Raw genomic sequence first — 27,933 nt, forward strand, 5'->3', positions numbered from 1 at the left:
AAAGTTTGGCGATTACACCAGCAGCAAAATTCGTGTATACATAAAAAGTATGGCGTCTAAGTTGGTTACCGCTTACAGACTCATACCAGACAGGCTAAGTGTTACCAAAAATAAGACCGCCCACGGTGGGACTCGAACCCACAGCCTTGGGATTTATTTTCTACTAATAAAAGTCACACGCTCTAGCCATTGAGCTACGCGGGCACTTGAGTAAGATGTGTGTGTGTGGTTGTATGATGGTGTGGAAGTGGGACTTATATGTGTGTTGAGCAAACTTGCAAGTCTAAGATGATTACTTGCTACTTTCTCACACTGGGCCAACTCCCTTTAGCTTTCTGTCTTTTCAATATCCCTTTCTCCTTTTGAAGGCTTAGTAAGATGTTAAGATGTGGCTTATACGATCTTGATGTCGACAAGTTTCGACACATCCACGTCGAAATACTTCTGTCCGAAGAAGCGGGTGGATTGGAAGTCTTCGCCCTGCATAGATCCGTGAAGGTAGCACTCTCCCACAAACTCGTACGTAGATGAGTCTTCGGATGTAGCTTCCGTGGGTTGTAGGTTGCTCTTTCCTTTCCCATCTTCACTTGCCCCTTTTGCCGTTTTTGCTGCGGTGCCTCCTTCCACTTCTGCCTCTGCTCCTTCTGCGTTTACTTCTGGCTCTTTCCGCTGAGGTCGCAAAATATATGGAAAGAAGCCTCCCACGCAAGCGACAACCAAATCTCCTCCTCTCACACCATCGTCGACTCGCCCCAACGCATCCTCACTCATCTCAGGTAGCGCACCGCGGACAGCCTTCGCATGCACACGTGCCATGTTTGGATCCCGTTCATTAAGATAGTTTTGGAATTGCTCCATCATCATCCTCGTCATTGGATCGTTCATCAATCTCCCTAGTTCCGGCATCCTCCTCTTCTCTACCTCATCTTCCTCGTCCTCCTTTCCATCTCCATTCCCACGCTCCGTATCCCGTTCCAAATTTGGATCAATAGCCTTAACATCCTCCACAGCGGATAACCCAAACCGTCCCCCTTGGGTCCAGAAAAGACGTCGCCCGATCGTGTTGTGAGCTAGTAAGGCCTCGTATGGCCCTGCCTTGCCGCACCGTGGTAAAAGTGACATGATTTCCGGCGAAGCGCGCATCCGAGCTGCATTCTCTGGTAGCTGTAACTCGTGCATACTGCAGTCAAGGGCTGCTAAAATCCCCTCTTCCGCGAGTATGCTCTCGAAGGCATTTCCGAGGCTATCGGGTGGTGCGACGTTATCGCCGAGCGTGTCGGAGGCGGTCTTGGAGCCGCCGGAGTTAAGGATTAGGGTCCGCCAAAAGCGTTGGGTGGTTGTAGTGAAGGGTTCGTTTGAAAAGGGATTGGGAGGCGAGGGAGAGTCTGATGACGAGGAGTTTGAGGAAGAGGATATGGCCTCGTGTAGTTTCTGGAACTCGGTATAACATAGTCGCCGTGCGTTGCCCGCGTTGAAGATGGGCGACACATGGACGATGCGATCGAGTGGTCGGGCCTGTAAACATAACGCGTTATCCTCGGAAACGGTGATCGGCTTCTTCGCTGTCTCGGGTCTGATTGTCTCCCACCAATGTCGCATGCCACTAATAGGATTAAATAAAGAACCAATCTTGGGCGGCATGGCACCAAAATCAGGGACCCAGCTCGGTAGCCCCTTCAACCTCCTTGCGCAAGGAGGGCGCTCTGCATACCACAACATCAAGTCCTGGCGCTCAAGCACCGAGTATCGCGCCATCTCAGTAAATACCTGCTGCGGCGTCTTCCCATAATCGATAGTCGGCAAGGGCTGCGGGCCTGCATTGTGATGTTCCACTCGCCTAGACGGCGTCGCAATAAGCAGCATCGAAAACACGCTCTCCCTCACATCCCGCGGCCCGCAATCCCTCGCCGTCTGCACCATCGGCAACAACTCGATCGACTCGCCCAACCGCCTCCTCCTCTCCGCAATCTCGATTTGATTCGCGATCTCAAACCCCTTAAACACAGACGGCAACATCGGCACTCCAAAGAACTTCGCTTGATACAACGGCATAGCGCGCGAAGCCGCAATATACGAAGACCAACGAATATTACTCCTCCCACACACGACAACCGGCGCTCGCGCCAACACAATATCCGCCACAGCCTGAACCGAGCTCCAATACGAGGCCCCAAAGACATCATAAATCTCGTCCCAAATGCCGAAGTCAAAGGAATTCAAATCGCCCGCTCCGCTGTTTATCAAACTCCCCCGAAGCCCCTCCATCTGCTGCATGGTCGCCGCAGACAACCTGTCGTCGGGCCCGAGCCCGACACTACGACACGCGTCCTCGAAACGCCGGCCCATCTCCGCGATCGTCGCGAACGCTTTCGTTGTCGACAAACCTTTGTCCGCGCCTAGCCAGCAGAGGGTGCGTTCGGCGCCCTCGAGGACAGCGCGCTGTGTCCCTGCTTGCGCGCTTAGCTCCGCTGGGGTGCGGCCCGCGAGAACGTCTGCCCAGAGCGTGCGCGGACGCTCCTTACGTCGGAAAGTGCGTAGTGCGTCGGCTAGGTGTTTGGGAATGGCTTGGGACACGCCGTCTACGGATACTGTTTCGGTGGTATCTGCCGCCGATGCGGACCGGTCGTACGAAATGCATTCATACGAAGTGTCCTTAAGCACGGCCTCCGTGAGCGTCAGTTCGATAGGCGCGTCCTGGTCCTCGGCTGGCTGTAATATGGCGAGACGAGCTGTGGGAGCGTCGCGGGTTAGGAGGGTAGAGAAGGGGTTGCTAGAGGAGGCCATGGTGCGGGATTGAGGCCCTCGTGAGAGGTGTTTGGGAGAAGATGAGAGTGAGGATGAGGGTGAGAAATTTCTTAGTGGCGCGGCTGAGCTGAGAATGATTCGTGCAGGTCTCGTAACCGGACACCTACTTCTCCGCACTACGAGTCCGAATTTTGGGTAAAACCGTCTCATAATATACTACCTCGCGAATTGAAATCACGTCGCGATGGATGAGACAGACAGGCAGGCAGACATTGTTGCCTATAATTATTCCCCTTGCCTGTCCGGAGGGAGTCACTTCTATTGTGCGATGCGGCTACGGTGCCTAACAGGATCGGATATTGCTGCTGGTCTAGGTCATGCTGTTGGTCTTGGTATCCAGCTATCAGGTAACCAGACCGGGTTTGCAGCCTAGACTGATTGAGCGAGTCCGACTGCAGGGAACGTTTTAGCTGAATCGAGCTAGCTGCATGGCCTAGATCTCAGCCCTCTCGGGACCGCGGTCCCCTATTTTTAGGCCACACTCCGGGTGAGTTACTGCATTTATTCAACAATAGTCGCAGAAAAATTATCACTTTGCCGCAATAACGTTTTAAGGAAGAGAAGTTCCGACGCATTAAATGATTATTACTATCTACATCGTCCAGTTCCAAATCGGCATTATGCTGGACTTTACTGCAGCGCAATGGATCTGACCGCTAGATTAAATTAAACGGTAGCACGGGATTGCTCGCAGTGCTATAGAACAGAATCCTTCAAATCACGCGTCCTTCTCTCGGGAGTAGCGTTTAGGTATGGATAGCTACCTGGACCTGCGGGTAGACTCGAACCATCTCTCCATACAAGTCGGGATGGTTCCGCATCAAGGCCTCCGGATCCCATGCCGATGCTACAAATATCGTATCGATGCCGCTGCTTATCGGTGTGGTGAAGATGTTGCAGATCTGCAAGCCGATGAGGAACGCGAACGCCACTACAACTGTTATACCCAGTTAGCCAATCGGTCATAGGGGGTACTACACCGACAGGTCGTTCGCTTATACAAACCCAGACCTATGAAAAAAAACTTACCAGCGGTATAAGAGCCGTCAGAGTTATACGATGGCTTGGTAAATACCTAAGATAAAATGTAAGTAAGCCGTCTTCCTCTCTCAATTTTCATGAGGAACCTTACAAGATACAAATACGCAAGTAAACTTGTCGCATAACCAACAAAGGTAGCTCCCATGGAGAGGACCGGACCGATGAGACATTCGTTGACAAGCGCATCGATACCACGATCTTTGATCATAGTCCATGTGTCCTTCGCGGCAGCGAAGTAGGGTTTTCCATACAATGCGATATAGGAGAAGGCGTAGCGATTGAGAAATTGTACTGCCCAGTCTAGGAGCCCAATAATGCATCCCAGGATCCAGAACATAACCATGCCCACTATGTTACCTTCGGCAGCTTCATTCCGCTGAGCAACTGAACATAGTTGTCTTAGAAAGTTGATAATAGCCACCACTAGCGAACCAAGAGAAATGGAACCAAAGCTATATGTAAGTGCTCTTCGGAGACTGCCTCGGGTGGCACCCCTAGGGAGGTTCTGTGGGTGGAAATACCAGGATCCGTAAACTCCAGAAATTGTTGTGTGGATAGTATTTTTCAACCATTCCGATATCCAATACATGGCGAAAGTGATGAAAACGATTAGTCCCTTAACTTTAGCATTGCTGCAGCCGCCAGCCCCCTCAGCGCAAGCCGGATTTTGCCCCGGGGAGTATTTCGCATATACCGCTACGAGGGTGACAGAGTACCATGCAGCGAGAGCTGTCGCGCATAGGCCACCAAGTGCGCTAACGAGGTAAACATGGCCATAACTCTTTGAGACATCGACAGCTGTTTTGAGCATGAGGGCGCTAAAAGGGATTCGCGGGATCCAAGTCTAAAGAATCAGTGAGAAAAAGTGTAGATAAGTATGGGGGTAGTCTTACAATGAACGCAAATATTAGGAAGGCAACGAAGATCAAAAATACGATACCGCCAGAGTAATAGTGTCGCGTTAACATATATATTGCCGTAACCAGACCAAAGACAATATTGAGAATACCACTGCGACAATCAGTATTTAGGTACCTAGTAGGTATGTCATATTCTTCTATGGGGCTTCTGAATTGACTTACGTTATCCATATGAATTGTTTGGGAAATTGGCGAGCCAAAAGTACGTAAACATAACTGAACACAATTGCGACACAAAGACAGAAGGCAAATAGAATGAGGGTATTCGTGTTGAGGCCGACTTTTGATCCAGAATCGTAAATTCCACCTCCCTGGAAACTTTTCGATGAAGCTATGGTAAGTGAGTATGAGGTGCAGTAACTTGAGCTGGGATTAGCAATTCCACTAACCATAGCCATTGATAGAAATGCCTGAAACCGCTACGAAGCCCGCGCAGACAGCCAGGAACTAAATTCGTTAATATTAAATCTTAGTACTGGATTGGCAGCACTACACACAAGAATTCCAGCCCAGATATCGTTGTATTTAGGACTCTCAAGTTTAAAGGTCTGTTCAAACATGGGCTTCTCGTTACCATAGCCATTTGTGTAGTTCGGATCCGGACCCGGAGTCGGCCCCTGAGGACCGGGCTGCCCATACTGAGGCGGCGGGGCATACTGAGGTTGTTGTCCATATTGGGGCTGTCCAGCTGGATTAGGCGCTTGCTGCGCATTGAAGTAGGCGGCAGCTTCGCCGCGGGGTCGATCGTCCGTCATCAATGAATTTGATGAATACAAACCCTACGCGACGGTCGAGTATTCTCTTGTTAATTAACTCAATCAGAAAATAGTAGCATCAAGGTAAGTTTTCTAGAAAAGGATGAGGTACTCACAGAAGGAAAACCAAGTGAAACGGATATTGATGTTGTGCTAAGGTGGACAAAGAAATGTTGTTGAGGAATGAGATGTTTCAGCGCTCCAAATTTACCTGTAGCACCTACTATCGACACCTACTAATAATGCTGTTTCCCCAAAGACAGAAGATTGACATCATAGCCGCACTAGCTAAAGTTTGTGAAGATTATTTTGGAAATAGCCATATGGATTGGAGTTACCGACAACTTAGGCTCTTCCCAGTTCTTCACAGTCTAAACTTGAGAAGATTCAGTCTATCCCTATTCTTTTCAAGTCCAACACTGTCGCACTATTCATTGGTAGCCCCTCATGTCGATGGCGTCACAGTCGTCCCACAACAAACGGGAAGTGGATAGACGAATCAATGTCAGCTTGTATCGCACGTTACCATGGATGGGTCATGAAACTATTAAATCTTGGTCACCACCAAGAAATTTATACATTATTCGGATCTGTATTGCCGTGCCGTGCATCCGCTACATCACCGACCTCGTTGCACTCTAACTCCGAGGAAAACAACGCTTGCGCATGTATACAAACATGCGCTCACATAATAAGGTATCCCATAAATGCCTGTCGAGATACCTTTAACCCATAATGCAGCCATCAATGGAGCACCTATCAAGGAACCTAGGATTTTTACCATCATGACGATGGAGAAGATATGGGTTTCTGGCTCTGTCGTATCCGCTGGCCGATTATCATCCTTAGGTGCTACCGATGGGGACTTCAACAAGCCTAAGTTGAACACCGGAAGCGCGGATCCGAGAGAATATAGCAGTAAAGAAGGAAATAAAAGCGAAGGCGTGATTGAGAGCGCGATAGCAAGTGCACCTATTACGGAGATGACCAAGCAAATCCGTGAGTACTGGACATTATCCCAGTCGGACAGCGTTGGGGGTTGATTCGGTCCCTGTGTACCTCTGGCCCTGAGAATTCCCGGGATAACAAATGTGAGGAGTGTGAAGTTTACGATAGCCTTAGCAGATAAAAGGTACCCCGCCGACGCAAATTCCCAGTGATATCTTTTTGATATAAATTGAGCGAGAAGAGTAGTATCGGAACTTGCGAGGGAAGTGAAGAAGAAGCTAATAAGTAGAAGGATTAGATTCCTAGGATGACTTCTGATGATAGAGTGGAGAGTATGGAAACGTTTAACGATGGGCTTTAATATGCTGCTATTGGAATTTTGCGCCTTCAAAGTCGGGGATGATATGAGAGGTCGACGCTGCTCATCTTCCGGTGCTGATGGGTTATGCGTAGGATCTGCAAGCAGTGATATCGTAGGTATGGCTAACAATAAGAGGCAGATACCTATCAATAAAGGAAGAAAGAGGTTCAAAGTCATAGTTGCACCAGCAAGACCAGGACCAACAAACGTTACCACGTATGATATCGCATTTGTCCAACTGAAATAAGTTGCTCTGAGACGTCAAGGTCAGCCAATAAACCATCACATGTTCACAAAATCCTTACCTAACGACGTTGTCATCTGTCAAACTAGCTGCGAGAGCATAAACGATAGAATTCAGGACGCAGTTACCGCCAAGAACGGAGAGGCACGGGCCAACAATAATTGCTTTTAGAGGCAGACTCTCTTCGAAATAGCCGACCATGAGGACCCAAGAAAGCAAAAATAGTCTCGGGACGATATTAAGCCAAAGGACCGTTCTGCGGCCATATTTCTCGGCCACAAATCCCAAGGGAATGGTCATAACGAAATCTAGACTCGCATCAGTTCAGCTGGATAATAGAGCACCCTAGACCCCGGCGAAGCGTAACTCACCACCAACGATCCATAATGTTTCCATAATACCTACTACCCAAGCCAAACTCTTCTGGACGTCATCAATTTTGCAGAGCGTCTCATTGATATCTCCATCGTTGTCGATGACGGATGGATCGTGGATTTTGTAGTAATCCCGACAGAGACGTCTCTCGATAATTCGGTTCAGTGGTAACTGATAAAGACTTGCCGATAAATTAACTAGGAGTATCAAACCTAAAAGGGGCGCTATCGCCAATTTTGGACGAGGACGACGGCGCGTCTCAGATATTGGGATGTCCACATCATCGCGTGCGACATCCATAGTGCAAGAGATGTTAAAATAATTATAAAGAGTGAATAGAGGTTGTTTACGACAGCAAGCTCAAGTGTTCAACGGGTTTGGATATTATCATGCGTAAGAAATGTGGGGAATTAGATTAGTAGATAAGGAGCCTTGATTAATGTAAGAAAGCTTCTATATCAATATTTTGGTCTAAGTACATATCCTGATATTCAGCTAAGTGTATATACAGGACTACCGCTTCCCAACTGCTTGACTGTTTCGATTCAGAAGGAGATACCTAAGGAGTCTGGGGAAGGTTAGAATGGAAGATAATGATATCTTAATTGATGTTGTGATGTTTTCAAACTCTACTATTTCCCATTCAGCCACCTTTACATCACTCCAGTATCGTATGATCAGCCTTTATCTAATAGTGGCTACTTCTCATCACAATACGATATGGAGAAGCACATGACGTTTGTTCCAGTGAGGCTATCCGAAGTTCAGCAAGAGATAGAACGGCAAGGGGCAGCTAATCCTTATACCCCGAAGGAATTTGACACGTCTTCATACGCATCCGAAGACGCACCAGGCATGAGGTTACCATCCGAACTGCCGTACTCTTACAAACGATGGCTGGCTATATACATCGGCAACCGTTCCCTTCGGAATTCCGACCTTCAAGTCGTCTCTATTCCCAATTCGCAGATCAGATTTCTGCTAGGCGTAGCCAGTACATCCGTCCCAAGGGGTAAAATCAACGAAGAATACCGCTCGGACCTCAATGACAAGATCCTGCCATTATTTATAGACCTCAAATTTCCCGAGAAGGGTCTTTTCATGCGGATCGAGAGTTGCTCCGCAAACGACGCCGTTCAAATAAATCCCGGGGGAGCATTGCATACGGTAGACCAGGCTATCACACAACTTCTTACTTCGAAAAAAGTTTTTGATGCTCTTATGTCATCTCGCTTCCAGGAAAGGACAGAAAGGCTGTATTACTATGGCTCTCCAGTATTACCAGAACGGCGACATGCAAGTTTCGAGAGGACCATTAGTCGCAGGGAGCCTTTGGAAATATTTTTCCTGCCATTCGACGACCGAATAAAACCAGAAAGAATATACCGCGTTTTCTGCCCACCTGGTTGGAGATTCCGGAAGTGGAGGCCGCAGATGACGGCTATTAGTCAAAAATATTGGAAACAGCCATGGATTTGTTCAAGCGGGATTACTAAAACGCAGATGATGGAGAGGGCAAGGCGGATTGTCAAAGGATGCGATGACGCTCGAAAGTTAATACTGGAACATATTGACGTCGATGACAAGTTGGATTTGTGCCTGCTCCACCAAGGTTTAGTATTGGATGTCTTCATTGACGAGGAATCGGACACCTCATTTATCATCAAAATGAAGGTGTTTGGTATGATGTCTAGCTGTGGATCTTGCTTGTTTGAATGGGGGCGCGACCGTGAAATATTGAACCGCGAAGGGAAAGACGATGTGCGAGAGTTTCGGGTTACGTGGTAAACGGTGATGGAGAGACTAGCGTGTGAAAGAACGACGCGCATTAATTTACAGTAGTAGGAATAGAATGCATTCGCCTTTATTTTATCGCTAATACAGGTGTCGGTCCAATGGCCGCCAATAACGCCAAGGCAATAAGAGGGGTATTCCGGTAAGCCCTTCAAAAATATCCAACCTTACATCTATCATGTCTATGTACAATGTGGCAATGAGATGTACTTAGCGGTTTATTGCTGTGCCATATTCTTCTCTAATTCATCTTTTTCGTCAGCGGTTAACTCAGCTGACGCTTGGCCAATTCGCGTCGTCGCAGCACACGCTAAGACGACGCCAGCCAAACCAAGACCAGTCCAAAATCCGACCTGGTACTTTTCACGGAGAGTGGGATTCTCCTCCGGGTGGGAACGAGCCCAAGACGAGACGGCCAGTTCTGCTACGCCGAGCCAAAATGCCATCCCTAGGTACCCGAGGCTGATCACCCACCCGGCGGCAGTGGCCTGTAAACGCCTTGGCATCGCAGTTGTGGTGAAGACGTTCGTCACGTTATAGGTGATATCTATACCTATGGTACCGCATATCATAGACGGAAATATATACGCCCAATAGATGTGACCGGACGAAAGTTTGTCTGGTCCGTCTTGTGATGGGATTAAAGGGAATAACATGACGCAAAGTAGGTAACCTACGCAAGAAACATATAGTAATATTTGCCCAGATAATATGTGCAGGACGAATCCCCCGGTAATTGCTAATATGAAGCCACCAAGAGCTAGCGGGATGAACCACACTGCAGTCTGTAAAGGGGTTGCACGCAGAACATTCTGGATACTAATTACTGCTGTTAGTGTGGGTTTAGCAATGGCGTGAAATATGGATGGTAACTTACTAAAAGCTAGCATAGAATAAGAAGATGGAGAAAACGCCAAAACCGCAGAATGTGAAGCCAGAGATCCGCTTCATATACTTTGGGCGGAATAGATCAATGGGAACTAGCGGTTGAGCTGAGACCCACCCTTGCACATATACCGCCGCGCAAAGGAGAAGACTGCCAATTACGAAGGTGACATAGATGTAAGGTGTTTTCCAGCCCTCTGGCGCATTGCCTCCGTCTGTGAGCGCGAAAACGACAAGGACTAGTCCCGGGACGATGGTGCAGGCACCCCACCAATCCATACGAACTTCGGGGCCGTCATGTCCGAGGTGCCGCGGGATAGTGAAGAAGCCAGTAACGATTAGAAGAAACACGAAACCAGATCCGACGAAGAAGTACACTCTCCAATTAGCGAGTTGTCCAGTCACAGCGCCTAGGATAATACCGAAATAGAACCCTATGCAAGCTGCTGCACCGTACAGACTGAACACGAAGTTCTTGCGCGGTCCTGGCCGGTATGTCTGTCCCAGGAGCGTCAGGCCCGCCGGAAGAAACGCAGAAGCTCCAATGCCTTGCATCGCACGACCCGCGATCAACATAATTGGGTTCTTGCTGAAACCGCATATGATCGACCAGATCAGGAGCCAGATGTGACCACCTAGGAACAGATTTCGACCTCCATGTTGAGAACAGAGACGGGCGAACGGAAGGAGAAGGGCGGCGGTAGTCAAGTTTATGACACCGGCTGGCCATGTTTGTTGTGATTCCGGGATCTGTAATGATTCGGTGATCGCGGGTAGGACGATGTTGAAACCGCTAATGAAGTACTCGCTCATACATAACGAAGACACGATAGCGAAGACGAAGCCGGCTTCGGCGGCCCAGTTGGAGAGTGTATCAGGTCTCTCGCGACCTAGACGCTCGATATCGGCTTTGCTAAAGCTTTCGGTGTTGCCGTCTTCACGGACTTCGGAGGCTTCAACGAATACGCCATTTCCGGCCTCCGCCGGTACGGCCATGTTGATTTATGAACGGTCGGTATGTATGGGTACCTAGGTATATAACTAATCCGGATATCAAGGATATAGCGGGTGAAGACCAATGAGCAAGCCTATGAGAAGCCCCTTAAAAACCAAAGTCCAATAAACTTGGAGAGAGGAGGATATTAATAGAGCCATCGTAAGAGTTTATATATGGACGGGTTAAGGAAACTTTTACTATGTTGAGTCAGAATTGTATTAATAAGATTGACACAGAAAAATCGGTGTCAACGTCGTCAGTCTGCGAGAAATGATTCTTGGCCACCACATTGAGAAATCGGTTGAATTATGTGATTGACCCTTGCGGATGTTGTGGATGTTATGGCTATTAAAGAGGATACTTGGTAACACATGTTAGACTTATTTAGTCTCTGATTGGCTAATAATCAGCGAGTAAGAAGTAAGAGAAATTCAATCCAGACCCACTAATATGCACGACTTGAGTCTTGGCTGCCCTTTTAGGTATAAACCATACAAATTGTACATGATGTTGGATAAAAACCTTAAATCGCCCCTCGGTGCGGTTCCTTCTAAGCTTCCAGACTCCACCTGACGTCCCTGATCGGATCCTTTTACAAATCACTTCGTGAGAACATCATCATTATTCACCGACATCGTCAACCTTCTCGACATTTCATTGGGCCGTCACGACACCAAGACACGGATCTGAGGTTACCATTCGTCTATACCTGCCAGGATCGAGTTTCAAATCGCTTCCAATCTCTTGTCATTCAATAGGAGAAGTGCCATAATAATAAAATCCATGCAATACTGGAAAGTCTGGACGTAAGGTCGTCCAGTCAAGCTTTACTTAGCCCCGATTCGGATCATATCCAAAATTGGAGACGAGCCTCAGCATAGAAGCCCCTCCTTTTGGTCTCGGTTGGTTGCAAATGCAACAAGTTGCTGTTCCTTTCAACAGTACTCACTGGCCCCAACCTATCCCGTTCCATCCGATTAACAGATAGGAATTATCACCCTTCACCTACTACACATCCTCACATATCTACTATCACTATAGTACCCCTTATCTATCCAATTCTATGGTTGCGACAAAGCCTTGTCATAACTGTCGCCGCCGTCGCATTAGGTGCGATCGTTCTGTTCCCGGATGCCACAAATGTACGAGCACCGGACGAGAGTGCTCCGGGTATGGTAAACTGTATAAGTGGGTTGATAATGCAGCATCCCGCAGCCAAGTGACCAAGAAGGATCCCGCGGATCTAATTCCGGAAACGAGGGAGCCTCTCACACCCGAATCTGACGTCAAAGGCTACGTCGAACAAACACGGGTGGTGGCATATCAGGAAGTTGAACATTGGTCTAATCCCCTGAACTTCTCATTGCTGGACCCACTATTCCAAGACCTCGGAGTATCATCACGACATTATCTAAATTACTGTCAGTCTCATTCCGGTTTCCCCCACTTTGTGGCGTTGTGAATCTAATAAACATGCCCAGATGCCGTCCGTTTTTGCCAAGACCTGATTGTATATGATGCCCCTCAGTACGGCGCCAATCCTTTCAGGGACCTGGTTCCTATGTCTCAGGAGTACCCATTTCTCCGCGAGATCGTCATCGCAGCATCCGCGTTGCATTTTTGGAACACCAAGCGCTGGAACAAAAATCCGCAACCAGCAGCTGACGCTCTAGTTGATGCCTTGCGTGCACGGCATAAAGCTATCAAGTCACTACAGACTACGCTAGACCGTCTAAAAGCCGCCGGTGATGTTGATGTTGACGATGTACAGAAAGACGCTTTATTAGCTGCTGTTCTCTTCTTCGTCAACTTTGCGCTTGTCGACTCGGGAAAAGGTGGCTGGCGAGCTCACATGGGTTTCGTCGGCAAACTCCTTAGTCTGCGAAGGTCCAGCAGTTCCCAACGTAAAGAGTTAGATTTCACTGAGGAGTTGCAATCAGATACCCAATCCCTTTTAACCCTCTCAACTTTTGAACCTCTTATTCCCTACGCTTTATCTTATCCCCCCATCCCACTCTCAACGACTTTATGTGTTCGTGATTACATTGCCTCTGACTCGGTGGCTTATTATATCTGGAGCAGTGCGCTGGATTCACTTGTGTCGTCGACAAATGAGAGTATCCCAAGCTACTCAGCATCAAACGAAGACGATATTGATATCCTACCAATTCTTTTCCGTACCGAGGCCAACAGTTATCATAGCTGCCCTTCTCGTTTACTGTATGCTGTATTCCGGACTTCGCAATTAGCGAGGGATATCAAGGCCAACGAGACTAGCATGCTGAATGATAGGCAAGTGCAATCATGCCTTGAAATCCTTAAAGGGGTCCAAGTGTTTGATACCAATGCCTGGGCAGAGGGTATATGCGCCAAAATTGCTGCAGAGGTGGGATACCTGGACGAAACTGAGCTGGAGTATCGTAGGCATATCGGCAATACTTTTCGCGCAGCAGTATGCCTGTATGTTCTTCTAATCGCTCCTAACCTAGCAGGCCAAGTCACTCGACATGCATCGCTCAGTGAGCTCGGGGAAGATGTTTTATCCAACCTTCCCAACACTGCAGAACTCACAAACACGATTTTATACCATCTTTCATTTATACCTACCGACAGCCCCTTATTCAAATCTGGTACCTGGGCTGTATTCCTGACGGGTATCGAGACAGCAAATCCAGCCCATAGAGCATGGGTGCTAGATCGATTCCGGGAGTACAGAGTTATCTGTCCCTGGGGGATGATCACGTCAACAATGGAGACATTGGTGGAGATGTGGCAAATGAGAGATAACACACCAGTCGAGGGATTGGATACCGGCAAAAGGCTCAGTGAAGAATTTACCACATCGCGAGAAAGGGACAATATAAATTGGCTGATACAGCTGCAAGGCTTAAATATTGATTGCTTGATTGTATGATGTTGGATACACCGATTTTCGAGACTCTAAGCTTCGAAACTAGACGAATGGGCCATGTCTTAGAAAACGGTAGCGCAGAGTCATATCCTAACCGCCTAGCAACTAGATTCTCAAGAGTTCCGTCATTTGTTACTTCTCTATCAGCCCCTTAGTGCGCAGGAGCAGGACTCGGGTTGCTCAAAATCTCCTTCGCAGCGGCTACGTAGGATCCTTGTTTAATTTCTTCCAAGACTCCCACCTTCTCCTTGATCTCCCAGCCAAGCTCCCTCTTGGCCTTGGCGCTAGAAGCACGGCACGGAGCGTTGAGGAAGGTAGCGAAGAAGCTTCCGAGTTTCTCACTCGCCTCGGCAAGCGTGTGGTGCTTGAGGGGAATGTTCATCACCTCGCTGATCGCCTCGGCGAGTTGAAAGTTCGTGACGTCCGTGGCGTTAGTCGCATTGTACACGGACCCGGCGGGAGCTTTCTCGGCCGCGAGTAGGTACAGCCGTGCGGCGTCGTCGACATGTACAGTCGAGGTTACGGACTTCCCTCCGTCGACGACGATTAATTCGCCCTTTGCGGCAGCCAATTGCACTATTCAACCAGTCAGCCCCCACATTTCCCTTCACAACTAACTATAAACCCTAAAGCACGAAGCGCAATACTCACTAAAAATCCTAATCCCACTTCCTCCACGCCCGTACACATACGGCGCAAGCCGAATACTCGAAACCCGAATGCCCTTCTTCGCAAGCGACAAGTCATACTGCTCGATAAGATGTCTCGGCACAATCGCGTTCTCGGGATATGGCGCCGTCTCGTCCGTCTCCGCACCGTTCGCGTCCGGCTTCGCCATCAACGTCCCGCTCGTCATCACCAGCGGCTTCCCGCTCCCTGCCATCCCCTCCGCGAACGCGTCCGCGATCGCCGCTTGCGCTTGCACTACGTGTCCGTACCCGTTGCTGAGGTCGTAGTTGAACGGGTCCGCGAGGTGGATTACAATGTCGGCGGCTGCGCTCTCGTCTCGCAGGATCGAGAGCGAGGTTAGGTCGCCGCGCACGGGGACGGCGCCGAGCGCGAGGAGCTTGGCGTCGCTGGAGGGGTTGCGGGATAGACCCCGCACGGTGTGCCCCGATGCGATGGCCATGCGCGTTATGCTGCTCCCGACGTAGCCGTGGGCGCCGGTCATGAAGATGCGCTGGTTGGGGGGGAGTGGCATTTTGGTGTTGGTTGGGGGGTGATCTGGTGATGGGTTGGAAAGGTTGTTTTCTGGAAATACTGTTGAGGTTGTGTATGCTATGTATTATGATATCTGCTCGCGAGAGCAGATGTGTCTGTCTTTATAGATCTATATGGAGATAATTAAACCCGAGATACCGGACAGTGATGGGTTCCGTTGTTGTTGCTTTGCGGTTGGCGTGGATCTTCGCCGTTGGGAAGGGGTTTTGAATGTCTCCGGGCTGGGTATTGGTAGGTAATTATCACGCCGTCGCGTATGTCATTGTTTGGGCTGAAGATCGGTTGGAGTGGTAGCTTCATGGCGTCACCTGTGTGATGCTAAAGGGGGGAATTGAGACAGGAGACAGGTACCACATAGGGTAAGCGGACTTGAACTAACAGCCCTGTATTTACGGTTAATCCCCGCGTCGTGTGCGTTACAGGCTACGCTCATTAGCTACGAGTCTTGCATAAGTGGGAGGTGGTAGGGAGGTGATATGGCGTTTTCACGGGGATACCGGGGTTACGTTGTTAAGCTCCTAATATAGAATGTTTTTAGGGCCGTTTTACGGATTTGCCTGTTTTGGCATATGGGGTTGGGTTTGACTCGTCCGAAAGAAGACTCGATTTTCTGGATTCAGGTTGATGTTGATATGGGATATTCTATTGATCCGTACATAGGTTGTTTGGTAAGCATGGCTGGTTTTAACTCCCGTCGGATGGTATCGTGGTGCTGCGGTCATCCGGCTTTGCGGGATTAGAGATCCCGCAGGCCTTCGGTTCAATTGGTTTAGTGGGAATTCCGTCAGCTTAGTGATTAGGAGGCGTGTATGTACCTAGTATGTTGTTCTATTGGCATGCTGTGCTACTTGAGATGGATTCTAGGTAATCACTAGTTCGACTATGTATCATAGTAAAAACAAGTTTCATTGGTATTACTTACTGTCTACCTACTAAGTGCCTACCTTAGAGGTGCCTAGCAGATAAGTTCCATTATTCTTACATGATCGGTATGCCACTCTCTGTTCCTTAACTTTTCACTCCCTCTAAGATATCCCCTTATAGCCGACCCAAGTTTCTCATAGTCTCAAGATATCGTCTTTTGCACCCACCCATAAAATAATGTAATTAGATATGTCATCAAACGATGGAGGCCAAGGTGTCTGATCAACGGTCTTGTCTTTATTCGCCCGTGCCCCGAGCCTGTCCAGAACGGCATCGAAGTTTCTGGCGAGATTATCTCTAGCTTGCTTTAATCCATCCGAATGCCCGCCCCGTAGAATGACAAAGTCCAGACGTGTGAAAAAATTGGTTAAGCTCCTGATTGTCTCCCCCCATGGATATTTACTATCGCTGCTGCATGATAGGATGTCTACCTGCTCTCTTAATAAGATGCAAGCAGCTGCGAAGCCGTATAGAGCGACCTTCAATGTTAAGTTAGTTATACCCACTCACTACTCCTATGGGCCGGACCTACTCACAATTGAAAAATATCCTCTAGGAACCTGTGATGTCAAACGTCCTTCAGGCAGATCTATGCGCAATACTGCGGTCATCATTTCCCGAGCTAGTGGAAATGTTGCATCGTATTTGTTAAGCTCATAATATGCCCAGAGTTTAGCACAAAGATATTCAAGGTATATCGACGTTCGCAGCAGACGAATCTGATATCCATTGCATAAGATATCATCGAGATCGAAGTCATCACTGGGGCACCTCAAGTAGTCCGGAATGGTGTCCCAGATATCAGAGTATCTTTTTATTATCGATCTAGAAATCACACCGTTAGCAAGAAACTCGTACTTTAATGGGGAAAACTCACTCGATATCTGTCGGTGATACTTTCATTCGGTAAACTTCATCGTTGAAGCTGCTGACGATGTAGCGTAGCTGAACCCAAAGCACGGCGCAGTATCTCGGTTCTTTGAGTGGCCAGGAAAGGTCCACAAACGCCATCTCAGTGTCATCGCTGATATCTTCCCATTCGAGTTGGAGCTTTGAAATCATCGGTGGCCGCTTAGAGGATACACATATCATTTTGTCGATACTGTATGAAGCCGCGAATATACAATGGCGCATCTCTACGACGCTCGGGGAATAGTTTGCGTCCGTGCATTTTGCGTATAATCCGGACTCGGAGGTGGCAAGCGCGAGATCATTCACCTGCCTCCTGGTTCGGTAGTCTACCGGTATCAGCGCTAATGCCCCCAGTCGGTGATTGGATCAGCTTACCGTCATCCCCGTAAAGTTGTGAGATGACCATGAGATTCTGATAGATAGAGAGTGCCCCAATATCACTGATGAGTCCGGTTTTGCGACAGATCTCCATACATGAGGACGAGGCCTCAACCATATCAGAGATTAGACCATCGCGACTCTTAAAGCCAGCTAGAAGTTTGGAGTCAGGGGGTAGTAGTATTGCGGAAGATGCTACCAGGGCGCAGAATATCCCTATACTTTCCCAACGAAGATTTTTATCAAGAAAGAGATCGAAGTAGTTGCTGGTGGGACTTTTCCTGTCCTCATGTAACACCTCCGGTCTTGTATTAGTTGAGATATTTCCAGCAATCTCGCATAATCCAATTCCTAGATGCAGGGGGTCATTTTCACAAGGGCCAATGGTATCCAGGAGGCCCAAAGCAAAGGCGCGAGGAACAATACAGACCTCGCTGATATCCAAGTAATGGCGAACGATATTCGAGAGATGTCCTATCTTGGGGGTAATAACGGTTTTCAAGATCTTGCAGCGTATATCAAGCTTCCAAGGAGCTTCGGGCGAAGCAACTTGATCAGGAGTCTGGGAAAGAGAAGGTCTAGAATCAGTAGGAGAAGGGCTGGCAACTGGAGTGTCGGGGAGTCCACGTATCAGCGTCATGATCGGGTGAAGTTAGAAATGCAGCAATATGTTCTGGTTGAATGAGTTTAGGGAAACTGGTCTTTAAGAAGTCCCATTCTCTTAGATATTTGTACTTTTAGAATAGTTGAAAATATTAGGTCAAGATCACTTAGAACCGGGCTTGGACTGTCATGGCTATAGAATTTGATGTGTGTTTACACCGGACCAATCATATCAATAAACAGGGACCGGCGACCTTTATTTCAATCAAACCGGAACTATTTTGAGCGCTGAATATCAAGTCTCCGGGTTGATTCATACCTAGATACAGCGTTTGTTTATTCGTTTGCGTACCTCCTAATCGCAAGATAACATGTATGAGTCGGAAGGCTATCATTTATGATATCAGATTTCAAAATTCAGATTCTCGGGCATGTGCATGATGCATGATGCAGGGAATGGGGACGAAGATCTATGCCTAAGTGGGTTACAATTTAGAAAGAGAGAGGGTGTCCAGGCAGCCAGGTACCTATCTTACGGTACCGTAATCGAAATACCTAGACCGTAACATAACTGTCTGACTTCATGTTGTACGGTGTCATTAGCTCGCGCCACCATATGCATGTCAGCCGAAGAATCCTAGAGGGGTTGGCGATCTCTCTCCCCTCTTCCCACTCGCAACCTGAAGCATTTTCGATATGCGATGCCAATCGTGCAATTGTCTCCAAGGCGTAGGAGCTCTTCTCACAGAAAACGAGGCCGAAAATTTCCCACAGTTACCAAATCGTAACTTCAAGAATGAAGATATACCTTGGTCTACCTTTTTACAATCGGCCAAGACTTGCTATTGCTGCGATATTCTTCTTAGGGGGATAACAGGGTGTTTTAGTCAACAACAGCTCCTTCTTTCCAATGTTGAACGTGTAAGCTTTAGGTTTCTATATAATGATTGGATAGGGGCAGGCAATAGTTGCGAAAAGCTCATTACTTGCTACCTGAGCGATGGAAGCAAATTTGCTCTTGAGTTCTTCACGCTGGAAGGTATATCATATGTCTAGCAGCCTGTTTTCTGCCACTACTAAAGATAGCTATGTAGACGATGCATGCCCCTGTCCAGAAGCCTGGGAGGACGTCCCTACGTCAACAAGGACATCCGCAGAAACGAGTTCGGAGGAGGCTTTCGAGGAAGCGTGTAACTGGCTCGAGAACTGTAATGATGAATACCATGGAGATACAGTACCTAACGGAGAAGACCCGAGAGATTGGATATCTTACTGTGTTCCCTCCTCGGAAGCCCCGAAGTCGCTAGCAAAGCTACCTGCTAGGGTAGTGGACGTGGGTAGACATGGCGGCACAATCAGGTTAGTTGAAGGAAATGGACAGGCTCACAGATACATGTGTCTCAGTCATTGCTGGGGGCCACATCAAATTATCACGACCACGAAGTCGACTCTTGTTGATCGAATGAAAGAGATACACACAGGCGAATTGTCCAAGACTTTCAATGATGCGATATTGATGACTCGGCGCTTTGGGATAGATTATATTTGGATCGACTCTCTATGCATCGTTCAGGATGATGCAGCGGATTGGGAACGCGAGTCTGCTAAAATGGCATCGATCTACCATGACGCCTACTTAACTATCGCAGCCACAAGATCAAGCAGTGGTGATATGGGCTTGTTCGCAAAGACTCCGGATTTCGAGGTCTTCGGAACTACTCCAGAAGGTGAAGAATACTACCTCGTCTTCCGGGAGAAAATGGACCATGTTCTATGGCGAGATACCACGACATCCAAGTTTCCTCTGATGACCCGGGCATGGGTCTTCCAGGAACGAATTCTCTCCGCACGAGTCCTACATTTTGGACACCACGAGCTTTTTTTCGAATGTCCGACTACAGCGTATTGCGAATGTGGGAATATTGATTTCTTGGACCAAACCACGACAGACATACCTATTCCAAACCTCAAGAAGATGTATTCTACAGCATTAAACTCCATGGTTCGAACTCGGAGTGGTAAGTGGACAAATAAAATGTGGGTTAAAAAGGCTGGATATTTTATTGCACGGACGTGGCGGTCTTTGGTAATGGATTACACATCCCTTCACCTCACTATTCCTAGTGATCGCCTACCGGCTCTAGGTGGCGTGGCCAAAACATTCGCAGCGAAGAGAGGTTCGCCATATCTCGCAGGGTTGTTCGGGGATTCGCTTCTTGACGACCTGTTGTGGAAGACTTATAACTGCAAGAAGCATCGACTACCAGAATGGAGGGCCCCTTCGTGGTCGTGGGCTAGTATCGATACACATGTCAATTACCAAGATGGGATAGTATACTATGACGAGGAAATGTTCCTAGACGAGCCCGACGAACGAATCGAGTTTGCATCTATCGATGGTTTTAGATGCGAGCCCGCTGGGTTAGACAAGTTCGGCCGAGTCAAATCTGCATCACTTCGCGTGACCAGTCAAGTTTTACCGGTGACTCTCCTTCTTAAACCTGGACTCGACCACCAGGGGCGCCAGAATTACTGCGTTTATGCTGAAAACAAGGAGGTGACGCCTCGAATCTGGCCAGATTATGACTTGAGTCAAGCCGGCCTCTACAATGTCCTTCCAGGAACCGAAGTCTATTGCCTAAGGATGATTCGCCTAGTGGAAGAAAATATAGATATGTCTTTAATTCTTAGAGTTGTTCCGACTCAAGTCGGAAGGATCTTCGAGCGTATCGGCTTCCTACAGCTCGAGCCCCGTACCCCACAGATCGATTGTCTGGAGCCAGAAATGAGAGACATATTTGCCGCAGCACTAGAGAAGGCAGAAGTTAAGACTGTGGATATCATATAATGAATATATCTCAAATGTTAGATACGTAAAGATATATCATGATTATTGGTCTAAAACGCGTGATATTCTGAATATTTTTATGAGAATCAACTTCATTGAGTTTCCAGTGTAAAAGGGGTGGATGACTAACCTTCTGATACCCTCCCTAACAGAGTCCTCTTCGAGACAGAATACGAGTCGGAACCTGCCAGGACTTGGGGCATGGTATGCCTCTCCTGTTGCCATGATAACTCCTGCTCCGGTGAAACGTTGGGATAAAAGCCTCTCAGCAGCCCACCCATCCCCACTAGTCTCGCCAGTTGGTAGAAAGGGGGTTAGATCGAGCCATATAAAGAACCCGGCATTCCTAAAGAAACATTAGATACCTAGGTAAGTTACTTCTTCTCATCCTAATAGGCTTACCCCTTTTGATGGAATCCTATGCCTGCCTTATTTAGGAGGTCTTCAGTTACCAAACGAGCCCGGGTCAATGAGAGCTTCGATTTTTCAAGAAACTTCGCAACATATTCTTGATCTTCGAGGATCTTGGTTGCTAGATCCATGGAGTACTGGGAAGGAGAGGAGAATCGGCTTCAGGCATATGAGCAACGACTAGAAAAGTCCTCCGTTTATGACGAAGACTCACCATAAGGCACGGGTCGCTTTGGTGAATTCGTCATTCTGAGATATAACGCAGCCCAGACGCATTCCGCCCGATCCGAAATCTTTCGACATCCCATAAAGCACGTGAACTAGATTAGGATCAATGATGCCAGTGTAGTCGATAGCCCGCACCGAAGTAAACTCCTCTGAAGGACGGTCATCCCGATTGTATACTGAGAGGGCATATATCTCATCGCTGATAAGATGGATCCCCTTAGACGCACACAGACGCATGAGCCCAACCAGAGTTTCGCGGGGATAGCATTGTCCTATTCCCAGCTTTAGTTCATCCGCTTCTTTCCCAAGGCCTTGATGCATCTCGTACCTAGAGGATTGTGAGGGTTACATATTATCAATGCTGTGATTTTGACGCCTCGGGCTTCCGCGGCATTATACCCAGCCTCGTAAAGGGCGACGCAGTCTGGCGAGAACTGGTCCGTATCGCCAACTTCTACGTACTCGGGCGTCACGCTTGAACGCCTTTCTGTCAGATTCAAGTGCGGGGCGACTACAGAAATAGGTACCAACCTACCTTGTTCTGATCGTGAGGTCCCTCGAGAAAGCCCCGTATATAGGTTTTCCGAGCAAAATAGATTCGCTGTGGCCGGGATTACATGTGATCATGGCGCAGACTTCGTTTAGTTCAGTTACGCCGGCGGCGAATGTGATCTCCTCGGGACCGATCTCCTTCACCGGCTTGAAATGCGTGTTTACGTGCTTCGCCATTGCGGTCCGCAGACGCACTGTACCCGTGTAACCTTCCCCATACGCACACAGGCTCTTGTCAAACTGGCTCTGCACCTCGACGTCTTAACATTGCACAACAGAGATCGAGATGGAAATGCGCCTTACGTGCTCGTTGATGAAGTTGGTTAGGTCTTCTTGTCCTAGCCACTGGAAGCGACGTCAGTGGCTGCATTTGTGTCCGTTTCACGGAATCTAAACGCCGACTCACATTCTCCGCATTCGAGAAACTCACGATCCCATTTGGGTTTCTTGTGGGGTGATAGGTGTTCAGATACCCATGAGCGTAGCGCATCTTCGCCCAACTTGATCCCCTGGCTGACAGCATTATGCGAGCGGGCCCTGAAAAAAAAACAAAAAAACCGGGATGCTATTAACTGTAAATGATTTTCAGGGGGTGCTTTTCCAGAGGAGTTCTAAATTGGAGATACGGTCAATTCCAAGATGGGCCTTTCTTATATGTTGGTTCACAGCGGAGGTGCGACGGATCACAGCATGAGCGAACAAATTGGAGGAAGTCGGTGCCTAATTGGCGCCCCGGAAGACCAAATGCGGAGCCTGAAGCCGAGCACCGATTGCCGTCCGGGTTCTCAATGAGGGCTCTCGTCTCTTTCTTTCCGATTCTAGGTCAATAATTTTGGTTGCAATTTCCTTCTATAACGCCGTTAAGTCTGATTACTAGATAGGTAGTGTATTGCTGTTGGTTCCTGCTTCGCTACTTGTTATTTATTAGCGTTATTGAAACCAACCTACCAGGTTTAAAAAATAACGGTGGCAGGTATTGATGCTTGTAGAAGCTTGTCCTGAGTATCGTATGAGCTGGTTAGATCTTTAAGAATCCCAACATTCATTCCAAGTAACGCTGCACCTACGCTGCAGCACCATAACCGTTGCCAAGGGGTTGAATTTGTATCCGTAGATAAGCGGTTGTGGAGTAGAGTTTCCACACTTGTTTAGTTGTTCCTGCGTCGGCTTTAGTGCGGCACATGCATCTCGGCAATCACTGTGGACGCCGATTTTCCCAGAATTTGTTCGTCCACGGATTTCGAGGCTCTCATTCATTTACTGATCTGCTAGAATGATTTAAGTATTACCATCTGGGCGATGTTGTATTAACTTCTACTAAACTATGACGAGACGATGCGACACAGGTGCACGACGGACGGCAATTGCGGGCTAACTCGGCCGATATTTGAGTGGGTCTTCCTAAAAATTTAGAGTCAGAACTCAATCGCGACAATGCAGTGAATCTTCAAGGTTGATTTTAATGCATATTATTTACTTAGGTGCCGATATACTTAAGAAATCTTTTGACACTGTTCGGTATCATCTATTTTGTCGAGCTATCTATTCTTAAGAAATAAAAGTGTTGGAAGGCATCGTGGACATATCTACGCCGCGTCATTACCATTGAGTAATTTCCCAATTTCCAACAAGTAAAAACGATTCCCCACTGTAGGACAAGTCTAAGCTTGGCGCCTCTCAGCCCTAGAACTTTTCCGTACAATTACGACCCTGGTTGTCAGGATTCTGTATGCGCCCCCACAATCGTCACCATCTTCTCTCCGACTGGACAAATTGTCAAATCCACCGAAAAGATTGCCGTCTCAACCGCCCCCGAACCGTCTCCGCCTTGCAACTGCAAGCCCCATACGGCGCCGATATGGATATAGGCATGATGGTCGATGAATGAAACGAATTCTCGGTGGGGATTATACGGAAGATCATTCTGCCTTACTTTATCATTGTTCAACTCCAACTATATTGAATTTAAGAACTGAGCCTTCATCATGATTGCGAGAAGGCCTTCTGCCATTTATTGGCTTCCGTGGCAAAAAGTTATGGCAGTAATCAAGACCGAGGCCCATTAAAGATTCGGTGTTCTAAGGATAAGAGGTAGGTAATCGAATAAGATCTAAGCAGAGTTGAGATCTGCAGACGAAGAAACCTGGAGACACACCCACGTGCCACTTTTTGTGTCATTTCTTACTTAGGAAATCCGAGGCATACATAATGTCAAAACCTGCTAACGGTCGACAGGCAGGACTTCGCGATATCAACAAGCATAATATCTGAGTCATGGTTAGGAAAATTCACGTAGAACTGTTATAGTTACCTAATTTTGATACTTTATTTCTTTACTACCGAGGTAGGTATAGATTTCGTCTTTGTCCATTGGTATGCGAAGGTATGAGGCTACGCGAATAATAAAGAACATTTCCCTTCGCCGGAAAACTTCAATTGGACTAATTGCGCCAAGGCACTATACCTAATTCGAGTTAGGTACGTGAATACTACCACGACTTGGACTGCTGGATCAAAACTAAAGCTCACCCAAGAGGAACGAAATTGTATTTACTGTCTTGTCCATATAAACCCTCATACAAAAAAAATCAACACCTCCTTAAGGCTGTTAACAACAAGATTAAAATACGGTCATTATAATACCTCCTCCGGAAGATGGGTATACCTCGCAATATCAGCTAACCAGATGCCCTCAGAAAGGCAGGTCCGTCGATTTTTTTTTCTTTTACCAAGGCAAAATTACGGCATCGTGCATCCTAGCCTACTTGAATCCTAGAGAGGGAAATCTGGTGGAGCTGAACCCTTGACATACACCCGGAGGTTACGAGTCTGCGAGCACGTATATCGGTGTCTTGGCGGCGTATTGGCTTGAAGCCTAGTGGGCGACGCGAGGGGGAGAAGGACATTTACTATTCCTTTCATCTGCAGCGCATCCTTCACGATCATCGGTGTGAATGTCTCACATCGAATGCTACATAGGTACATGTACTATAGTAACATCGTGGCATCGCTGCTTGACTTTGCCGAATTCAGAGTCTCGGTCGCAATCGATCAATTCTAAGAACCATTAACCGTTACACAGTTGCAACTTTATTGACCCAAAGGCTAAAAACTGGTATGTCGCAACCTCCCGGGATTGTCGATCCAGTTCAATTGACCAGTGGCTGTTAGCGCACTGCCAGCCCTGGAGAGCCCAGCGAGCCCCAGCCTACATCACGCGAACAGCGGTGTAACCCCCACCGACTAGCGGGTTAGCCTGGTTAGCGTTCTTGGGGCTGTTGGGGCCACTGTCGGAGAGGGGCAATAGCGGCTGATTTCCCCACCTTTACTGCGCTACCCTGCCGTTTCCTGCCATACCCATGTCAACGATGATGACATAGGTCAGCATACAGTTGCAGTCACGGTTGTACCTGAAGGAAGTAGAGAAAGTACAATGCAAAAACTACATGGGCTGATAATCTCTTGAATTCCTTTCCAAGAATTTTCCTTTTTCTTATTTATTCTTGTCTTGTTCCCATGCGAACTTTGGAGAATTGTCACCTGAGTCACCCCTTTTCTACGCTATAATTATACAGCATTTTTTATAACATTGTTTCCGACTGCGGAAGTAAACAACGCCATTGCGTGCGTAATATAATGGTATCGGCGCCTCTATATTTCCAACAATCCTCTTATACAATATCCGACATTCCGCTGTCTCAGCGGAGTTCGCTCTCTTGCTCTCAGTATGGCGGCAGCACAAGATAAACCCGAGCCAGCTTCGGCGCATGCTAACCGGAGAGTTATCGATGACGAGAAAAACGATGCCTCAAGTGGCGATATCCGTGAAACCCTAGTCGAAGTTTCGGCTGAGAACCAACTCCTTCGCCACCTGGGTAATCGCCAAATCCAATTGATTGCTATCGGTGGTAGTATTGGTACCGCGCTCTTTGTTAGTATCGGCGGTGGTCTAGCTAAGGGCGGTCCGGGTAGTCTACTCATCGGATATACGATCTATGCGATTATGGTCGGCATGGTAAATAACTCCATGGCGGAAATGGTAACCTACATGCCTGTGTCCGGATCCTTCATTCGAATGGCCGGGAGATGGGTTGACGAAGCATTGGGATTCATGGCCGGATGGAATTTCTTCCTCTACGAAGCCTGTCTAATCCCCTTCGAGATCTCCGCTATTAACCTTGTTCTTGGATTTTGGCGAGATGACATCCCTCCTGCAGCTATTTGCGTGGCATGCATTGTGTTGTACGCGTATGTGATTCCGCACTCGGCTCCTTTCCATCACTCCACTGAATCACAAAGTGATTAACATATGTGATAGTATCATCAACATCATGGCTGTGCAGTATTTTGGGTGAGTACTTGGTTTAAACGTTCAACTTAGACTCTTTCATTCTCATCATCGCGTGACCTTGCTTGCCTTACACGGCCCGCGCCCATTTAGACAAATCGGCCCCCGTAATGAATATTTTTTGCTAATTCAATATTTTAGCGAGGCCGAATTTTGGCTGTCGAGTGGTAAGATCTTGCTTATTTGCATCTTATACATGTTCACGTTGGTTACTATGTGCGGAGGTAACCCCCAACACGACGCCTACGGTTTTCGATATTGGTCAGATCCGGGATCTTTTGCCGAACACATACATACTGGTACCTTAGGTCGTTTCGAAGGCTTCCTCGGCGCTGTGTTTTCCGCCGGCTTCACTGTCGTCGGACCTGAGTATCTCGCCATGGTTGCTGGAGAGGCGGAGCGTCCCCGAACCTATCTTAAGAACGGATTTAAAACGGTTTACTGGCGATTTGGCGTATTCTTCATTGGAGGTGCGCTCTGTGTTGGTATTGTTCTTCCATATGCGGACCCCACACTACAGAACGCCGACACGGGGACAGCAAACGGCTCGCCTTATGTCATTGCGATGCAGAATATGGGCATCGGAATACTGCCCCATATTGTCAATGCTCTAATGATCACGAGTATCTTCAGTGCAGGCAACGCCTACACCTATTGTGCCATGCGATCCTTGTACGGACTAGCGTGCGACGGCCAGGCACCCAAAATCTTCCAGAAGACACTCAAGAACGGCATTCCAGTCTACGCTTTCGCTCTCGTCATGGTCTTCCCTTTTCTTTCGTTCCTGCAGGTATCGAACAACACGGCGCAGGTTGTGACGTGGCTAGCAACACTCACCCAGGGCTCGCAGATGATCAACTACATTGTAATGAGTTTAACGTACATCTTTTTCTACAACGCTACAAAAGCTCAGGGAATAGATCGCCGTTCGTTACCCTATTATGGCTACTTCCAGCCGTATTGTGGTTACATTGGAATGGCGTGGATGGTTATTATCGAGGGCATTTTTGGATATTCCGTGTTTCTACCGGGCAAGTTTAATGTCGGAGACTTCTTCGCATTCTACACCATGGCTATGGTTGCCTTCTGCACTTTCTTCGGCTGGAAGATCTACAGACGTACGAAGTTCGTCGCCCCCGCGCAGGCTGATCTTGTATGGGAGAAACCGGCTATCGATGCATACGAGGCCTCCCACAACGAGCCTCCGACCCGTTTCCGAGACGAGATAAGGGCAATGTTCTTTGGAAACAGGAAACGAGAGAATTACATGGGCGAGGATCCGAATTAAGACCGAGCAATCGTGTGGCATATGCGACTGGCCCCTAAATACCCGAAATGGTTAAGGGGGATAGTCGTATATGCTTTGGATATCTAAGGGGGCAAAAGGGGGCATGAAATCTAGCGTGGGGATGATACCATAAAATGTTCAAAATAAAGTCAACTTTGAAATCCAGCTGTTGGTTATCAATCGC

The 27,933-nt window shown here is 47.9% G+C and overlaps 11 protein-coding genes and 1 non-coding gene across 12 annotated transcripts; 4 read left to right on the forward strand and 8 right to left on the reverse strand.

Moving 5' to 3' along the window:
• Positions 1–12: 12 nt before the first annotated feature.
• On the reverse strand, positions 13–3,122 carry GGS22DRAFT_174957 (uncharacterized protein). The gene has a single exon (XM_047963178.1). The coding sequence runs from the start codon at positions 2,953–2,955 to the stop codon at positions 394–396; it is 2,562 nt and encodes an 853-aa protein (XP_047814308.1). The 5' UTR covers positions 2,956–3,122; the 3' UTR covers positions 13–393.
• Positions 118–204, reverse strand: GGS22DRAFT_t131. The gene has a single exon. It is a non-coding gene; the product is annotated as a tRNA-Lys (tRNA).
• A 429-nt stretch (positions 3,123–3,551) lies between the features above and the next one.
• GGS22DRAFT_182321 (DUF580-domain-containing protein) lies at positions 3,552–5,521 on the reverse strand (the record flags this gene model as incomplete). The annotated part of the gene is made up of 7 exons (XM_047963954.1): positions 3,552–3,742; positions 3,835–3,880; positions 3,938–4,690; positions 4,740–4,857; positions 4,929–5,097; positions 5,156–5,213; positions 5,264–5,521. 7 exons carry the CDS (start codon positions 5,519–5,521, stop codon positions 3,552–3,554), a joined length of 1,593 nt encoding a protein of 530 aa, XP_047814309.1.
• A 105-nt stretch (positions 5,522–5,626) lies between these two features.
• Positions 5,627–7,807, reverse strand: GGS22DRAFT_84309 (major facilitator superfamily transporter). Its single transcript, XM_047968249.1, has 3 exons — positions 7,446–7,807; positions 7,136–7,382; positions 5,627–7,083 (listed from the first exon to the last, which is right to left on the reverse strand). The coding sequence occupies exons 1-3, from the start codon at positions 7,747–7,749 to the stop codon at positions 6,141–6,143; spliced, it is 1,494 nt and encodes a 497-aa protein (XP_047814310.1). The 5' UTR covers positions 7,750–7,807; the 3' UTR covers positions 5,627–6,140.
• A 126-nt stretch (positions 7,808–7,933) lies between these two features.
• GGS22DRAFT_174962 (uncharacterized protein) lies at positions 7,934–9,258 on the forward strand. Its single transcript, XM_047963179.1, has one exon. It carries the CDS (start codon positions 8,170–8,172, stop codon positions 9,235–9,237), a length of 1,068 nt encoding a protein of 355 aa, XP_047814311.1. The 5' UTR covers positions 7,934–8,169; the 3' UTR covers positions 9,238–9,258.
• Positions 9,259–9,285: 27 nt separating this feature from the next.
• On the reverse strand, positions 9,286–11,427 carry GGS22DRAFT_174963 (MFS general substrate transporter). The gene is made up of 2 exons (XM_047963180.1): positions 10,121–11,427; positions 9,286–10,062 (listed from the first exon to the last, which is right to left on the reverse strand). The coding sequence occupies exons 1-2, from the start codon at positions 11,122–11,124 to the stop codon at positions 9,462–9,464; spliced, it is 1,605 nt and encodes a 534-aa protein (XP_047814312.1). The 5' UTR covers positions 11,125–11,427; the 3' UTR covers positions 9,286–9,461.
• A 609-nt stretch (positions 11,428–12,036) lies between these two features.
• Positions 12,037–14,113, forward strand: GGS22DRAFT_84365 (fungal-specific transcription factor domain-containing protein). Its single transcript, XM_047968251.1, has 2 exons — positions 12,037–12,546; positions 12,607–14,113. Exons 1-2 carry the CDS (start codon positions 12,189–12,191, stop codon positions 14,037–14,039), a joined length of 1,791 nt encoding a protein of 596 aa, XP_047814313.1. The 5' UTR covers positions 12,037–12,188; the 3' UTR covers positions 14,040–14,113.
• Positions 14,114–15,531, reverse strand: GGS22DRAFT_84360 (putative NAD dependent epimerase/dehydratase). The gene is made up of 2 exons (XM_047968250.1): positions 14,688–15,531; positions 14,114–14,612 (listed from the first exon to the last, which is right to left on the reverse strand). Exons 1-2 carry the CDS (start codon positions 15,235–15,237, stop codon positions 14,188–14,190), a joined length of 975 nt encoding a protein of 324 aa, XP_047814314.1. The 5' UTR covers positions 15,238–15,531; the 3' UTR covers positions 14,114–14,187.
• A 636-nt stretch (positions 15,532–16,167) lies between these two features.
• On the reverse strand, positions 16,168–18,185 carry GGS22DRAFT_174967 (uncharacterized protein). Its single transcript, XM_047963181.1, has 4 exons — positions 17,469–18,185; positions 17,059–17,419; positions 16,718–17,006; positions 16,168–16,660 (listed from the first exon to the last, which is right to left on the reverse strand). The coding sequence occupies exons 1-4, from the start codon at positions 18,109–18,111 to the stop codon at positions 16,316–16,318; spliced, it is 1,638 nt and encodes a 545-aa protein (XP_047814315.1). The 5' UTR covers positions 18,112–18,185; the 3' UTR covers positions 16,168–16,315.
• Positions 18,186–18,746: 561 nt separating this feature from the next.
• On the forward strand, positions 18,747–20,973 carry GGS22DRAFT_84391 (HET-domain-containing protein). The gene is made up of 2 exons (XM_047968253.1): positions 18,747–19,113; positions 19,169–20,973. Exons 1-2 carry the CDS (start codon positions 18,771–18,773, stop codon positions 20,920–20,922), a joined length of 2,097 nt encoding a protein of 698 aa, XP_047814316.1. The 5' UTR covers positions 18,747–18,770; the 3' UTR covers positions 20,923–20,973.
• On the reverse strand, positions 20,944–23,092 carry GGS22DRAFT_84388 (acc synthase). Its single transcript, XM_047968252.1, has 8 exons — positions 22,520–23,092; positions 22,417–22,458; positions 22,097–22,359; positions 21,890–22,035; positions 21,548–21,833; positions 21,325–21,492; positions 21,053–21,268; positions 20,944–20,989 (listed from the first exon to the last, which is right to left on the reverse strand). The coding sequence occupies exons 1-8, from the start codon at positions 22,634–22,636 to the stop codon at positions 20,965–20,967; spliced, it is 1,263 nt and encodes a 420-aa protein (XP_047814317.1). The 5' UTR covers positions 22,637–23,092; the 3' UTR covers positions 20,944–20,964.
• Positions 23,093–25,622: 2,530 nt separating this feature from the next.
• Positions 25,623–27,916, forward strand: GGS22DRAFT_84413 (amino acid permease/ SLC12A domain-containing protein). The gene is made up of 3 exons (XM_047968254.1): positions 25,623–26,361; positions 26,432–26,464; positions 26,603–27,916. Exons 1-3 carry the CDS (start codon positions 25,841–25,843, stop codon positions 27,747–27,749), a joined length of 1,701 nt encoding a protein of 566 aa, XP_047814318.1. The 5' UTR covers positions 25,623–25,840; the 3' UTR covers positions 27,750–27,916.
• Positions 27,917–27,933: the final 17 nt, after the last annotated feature.

The sequence above is a fragment of the Annulohypoxylon maeteangense genome (assembly GCF_022496945.1).
Source record: "Annulohypoxylon maeteangense strain CBS 123835 unplaced genomic scaffold GGS22scaffold_26, whole genome shotgun sequence".
NCBI classification, from domain to species: domain Eukaryota; kingdom Fungi; phylum Ascomycota; class Sordariomycetes; order Xylariales; family Hypoxylaceae; genus Annulohypoxylon; species Annulohypoxylon maeteangense.

What these genes read in the sequence shown, in the direction of transcription:
- GGS22DRAFT_174962 (XM_047963179.1), top strand. Translation starts at nt 8,170, where the DNA reads ATGGAGAAGCACATGACGTTTGTTCCAGTGAGGCTATCCGAAGTTCAG.
- GGS22DRAFT_84309 (XM_047968249.1), bottom strand. Translation starts at nt 7,749, where the DNA reads ATGGATGTCGCACGCGATGATGTGGACATCCCAATATCTGAGACGCGC. An exon ending in AACATTATGGATCGTTGGTG is followed by an intron (nt 7,383 to 7,445) that starts GTGAGTTACGCT and finishes ATGCGAGTCTAG; the next exon opens with ATTTCGTTATGACCATTCCC. An exon ending in ACAGATGACAACGTCGTTAG is followed by an intron (nt 7,084 to 7,135) that starts GTAAGGATTTTG and finishes TTGACGTCTCAG; the next exon opens with AGCAACTTATTTCAGTTGGA.
- GGS22DRAFT_84388 (XM_047968252.1), bottom strand. Translation starts at nt 22,636, where the DNA reads ATGCTGTCAGCCAGGGGATCAAGTTGGGCGAAGATGCGCTACGCTCAT. An exon ending in GTTTCTCGAATGCGGAGAAT is followed by an intron (nt 22,459 to 22,519) that starts GTGAGTCGGCGT and finishes CGTCGCTTCCAG; the next exon opens with TGGCTAGGACAAGAAGACCT. An exon ending in GTTAGGGAGGGTATCAGAAG is followed by an intron (nt 20,990 to 21,052) that starts GTTAGTCATCCA and finishes AAAAATATTCAG; the next exon opens with AATATCACGCGTTTTAGACC.
- GGS22DRAFT_174957 (XM_047963178.1), bottom strand. Translation starts at nt 2,955, where the DNA reads ATGAGACGGTTTTACCCAAAATTCGGACTCGTAGTGCGGAGAAGTAGG.
- GGS22DRAFT_84360 (XM_047968250.1), bottom strand. Translation starts at nt 15,237, where the DNA reads ATGCCACTCCCCCCCAACCAGCGCATCTTCATGACCGGCGCCCACGGC. An exon ending in AAGTGGGATTAGGATTTTTA is followed by an intron (nt 14,613 to 14,687) that starts GTGAGTATTGCG and finishes CTGGTTGAATAG; the next exon opens with TGCAATTGGCTGCCGCAAAG.
- GGS22DRAFT_174967 (XM_047963181.1), bottom strand. Translation starts at nt 18,111, where the DNA reads ATGACGCTGATACGTGGACTCCCCGACACTCCAGTTGCCAGCCCTTCT. An exon ending in GTATCACCGACAGATATCGA is followed by an intron (nt 17,007 to 17,058) that starts GTGAGTTTTCCC and finishes TGTGATTTCTAG; the next exon opens with ATCGATAATAAAAAGATACT. An exon ending in CTAGAGGATATTTTTCAATT is followed by an intron (nt 16,661 to 16,717) that starts GTGAGTAGGTCC and finishes TTAACATTGAAG; the next exon opens with GTCGCTCTATACGGCTTCGC.
- GGS22DRAFT_84413 (XM_047968254.1), top strand. Translation starts at nt 25,841, where the DNA reads ATGGCGGCAGCACAAGATAAACCCGAGCCAGCTTCGGCGCATGCTAAC. An exon ending in GCATGCATTGTGTTGTACGC is followed by an intron (nt 26,362 to 26,431) that starts GTATGTGATTCC and finishes CATATGTGATAG; the next exon opens with TATCATCAACATCATGGCTG. An exon ending in ATGGCTGTGCAGTATTTTGG is followed by an intron (nt 26,465 to 26,602) that starts GTGAGTACTTGG and finishes TCAATATTTTAG; the next exon opens with CGAGGCCGAATTTTGGCTGT.
- GGS22DRAFT_174963 (XM_047963180.1), bottom strand. Translation starts at nt 11,124, where the DNA reads ATGGCCGTACCGGCGGAGGCCGGAAATGGCGTATTCGTTGAAGCCTCC. An exon ending in TTATTCTATGCTAGCTTTTA is followed by an intron (nt 10,063 to 10,120) that starts GTAAGTTACCAT and finishes AGCAGTAATTAG; the next exon opens with TATCCAGAATGTTCTGCGTG.
- GGS22DRAFT_84391 (XM_047968253.1), top strand. Translation starts at nt 18,771, where the DNA reads ATGCGATGCCAATCGTGCAATTGTCTCCAAGGCGTAGGAGCTCTTCTC. An exon ending in TGAGTTCTTCACGCTGGAAG is followed by an intron (nt 19,114 to 19,168) that starts GTATATCATATG and finishes ATAGCTATGTAG; the next exon opens with ACGATGCATGCCCCTGTCCA.
- GGS22DRAFT_84365 (XM_047968251.1), top strand. Translation starts at nt 12,189, where the DNA reads ATGGTTGCGACAAAGCCTTGTCATAACTGTCGCCGCCGTCGCATTAGG. An exon ending in ACGACATTATCTAAATTACT is followed by an intron (nt 12,547 to 12,606) that starts GTCAGTCTCATT and finishes AAACATGCCCAG; the next exon opens with ATGCCGTCCGTTTTTGCCAA.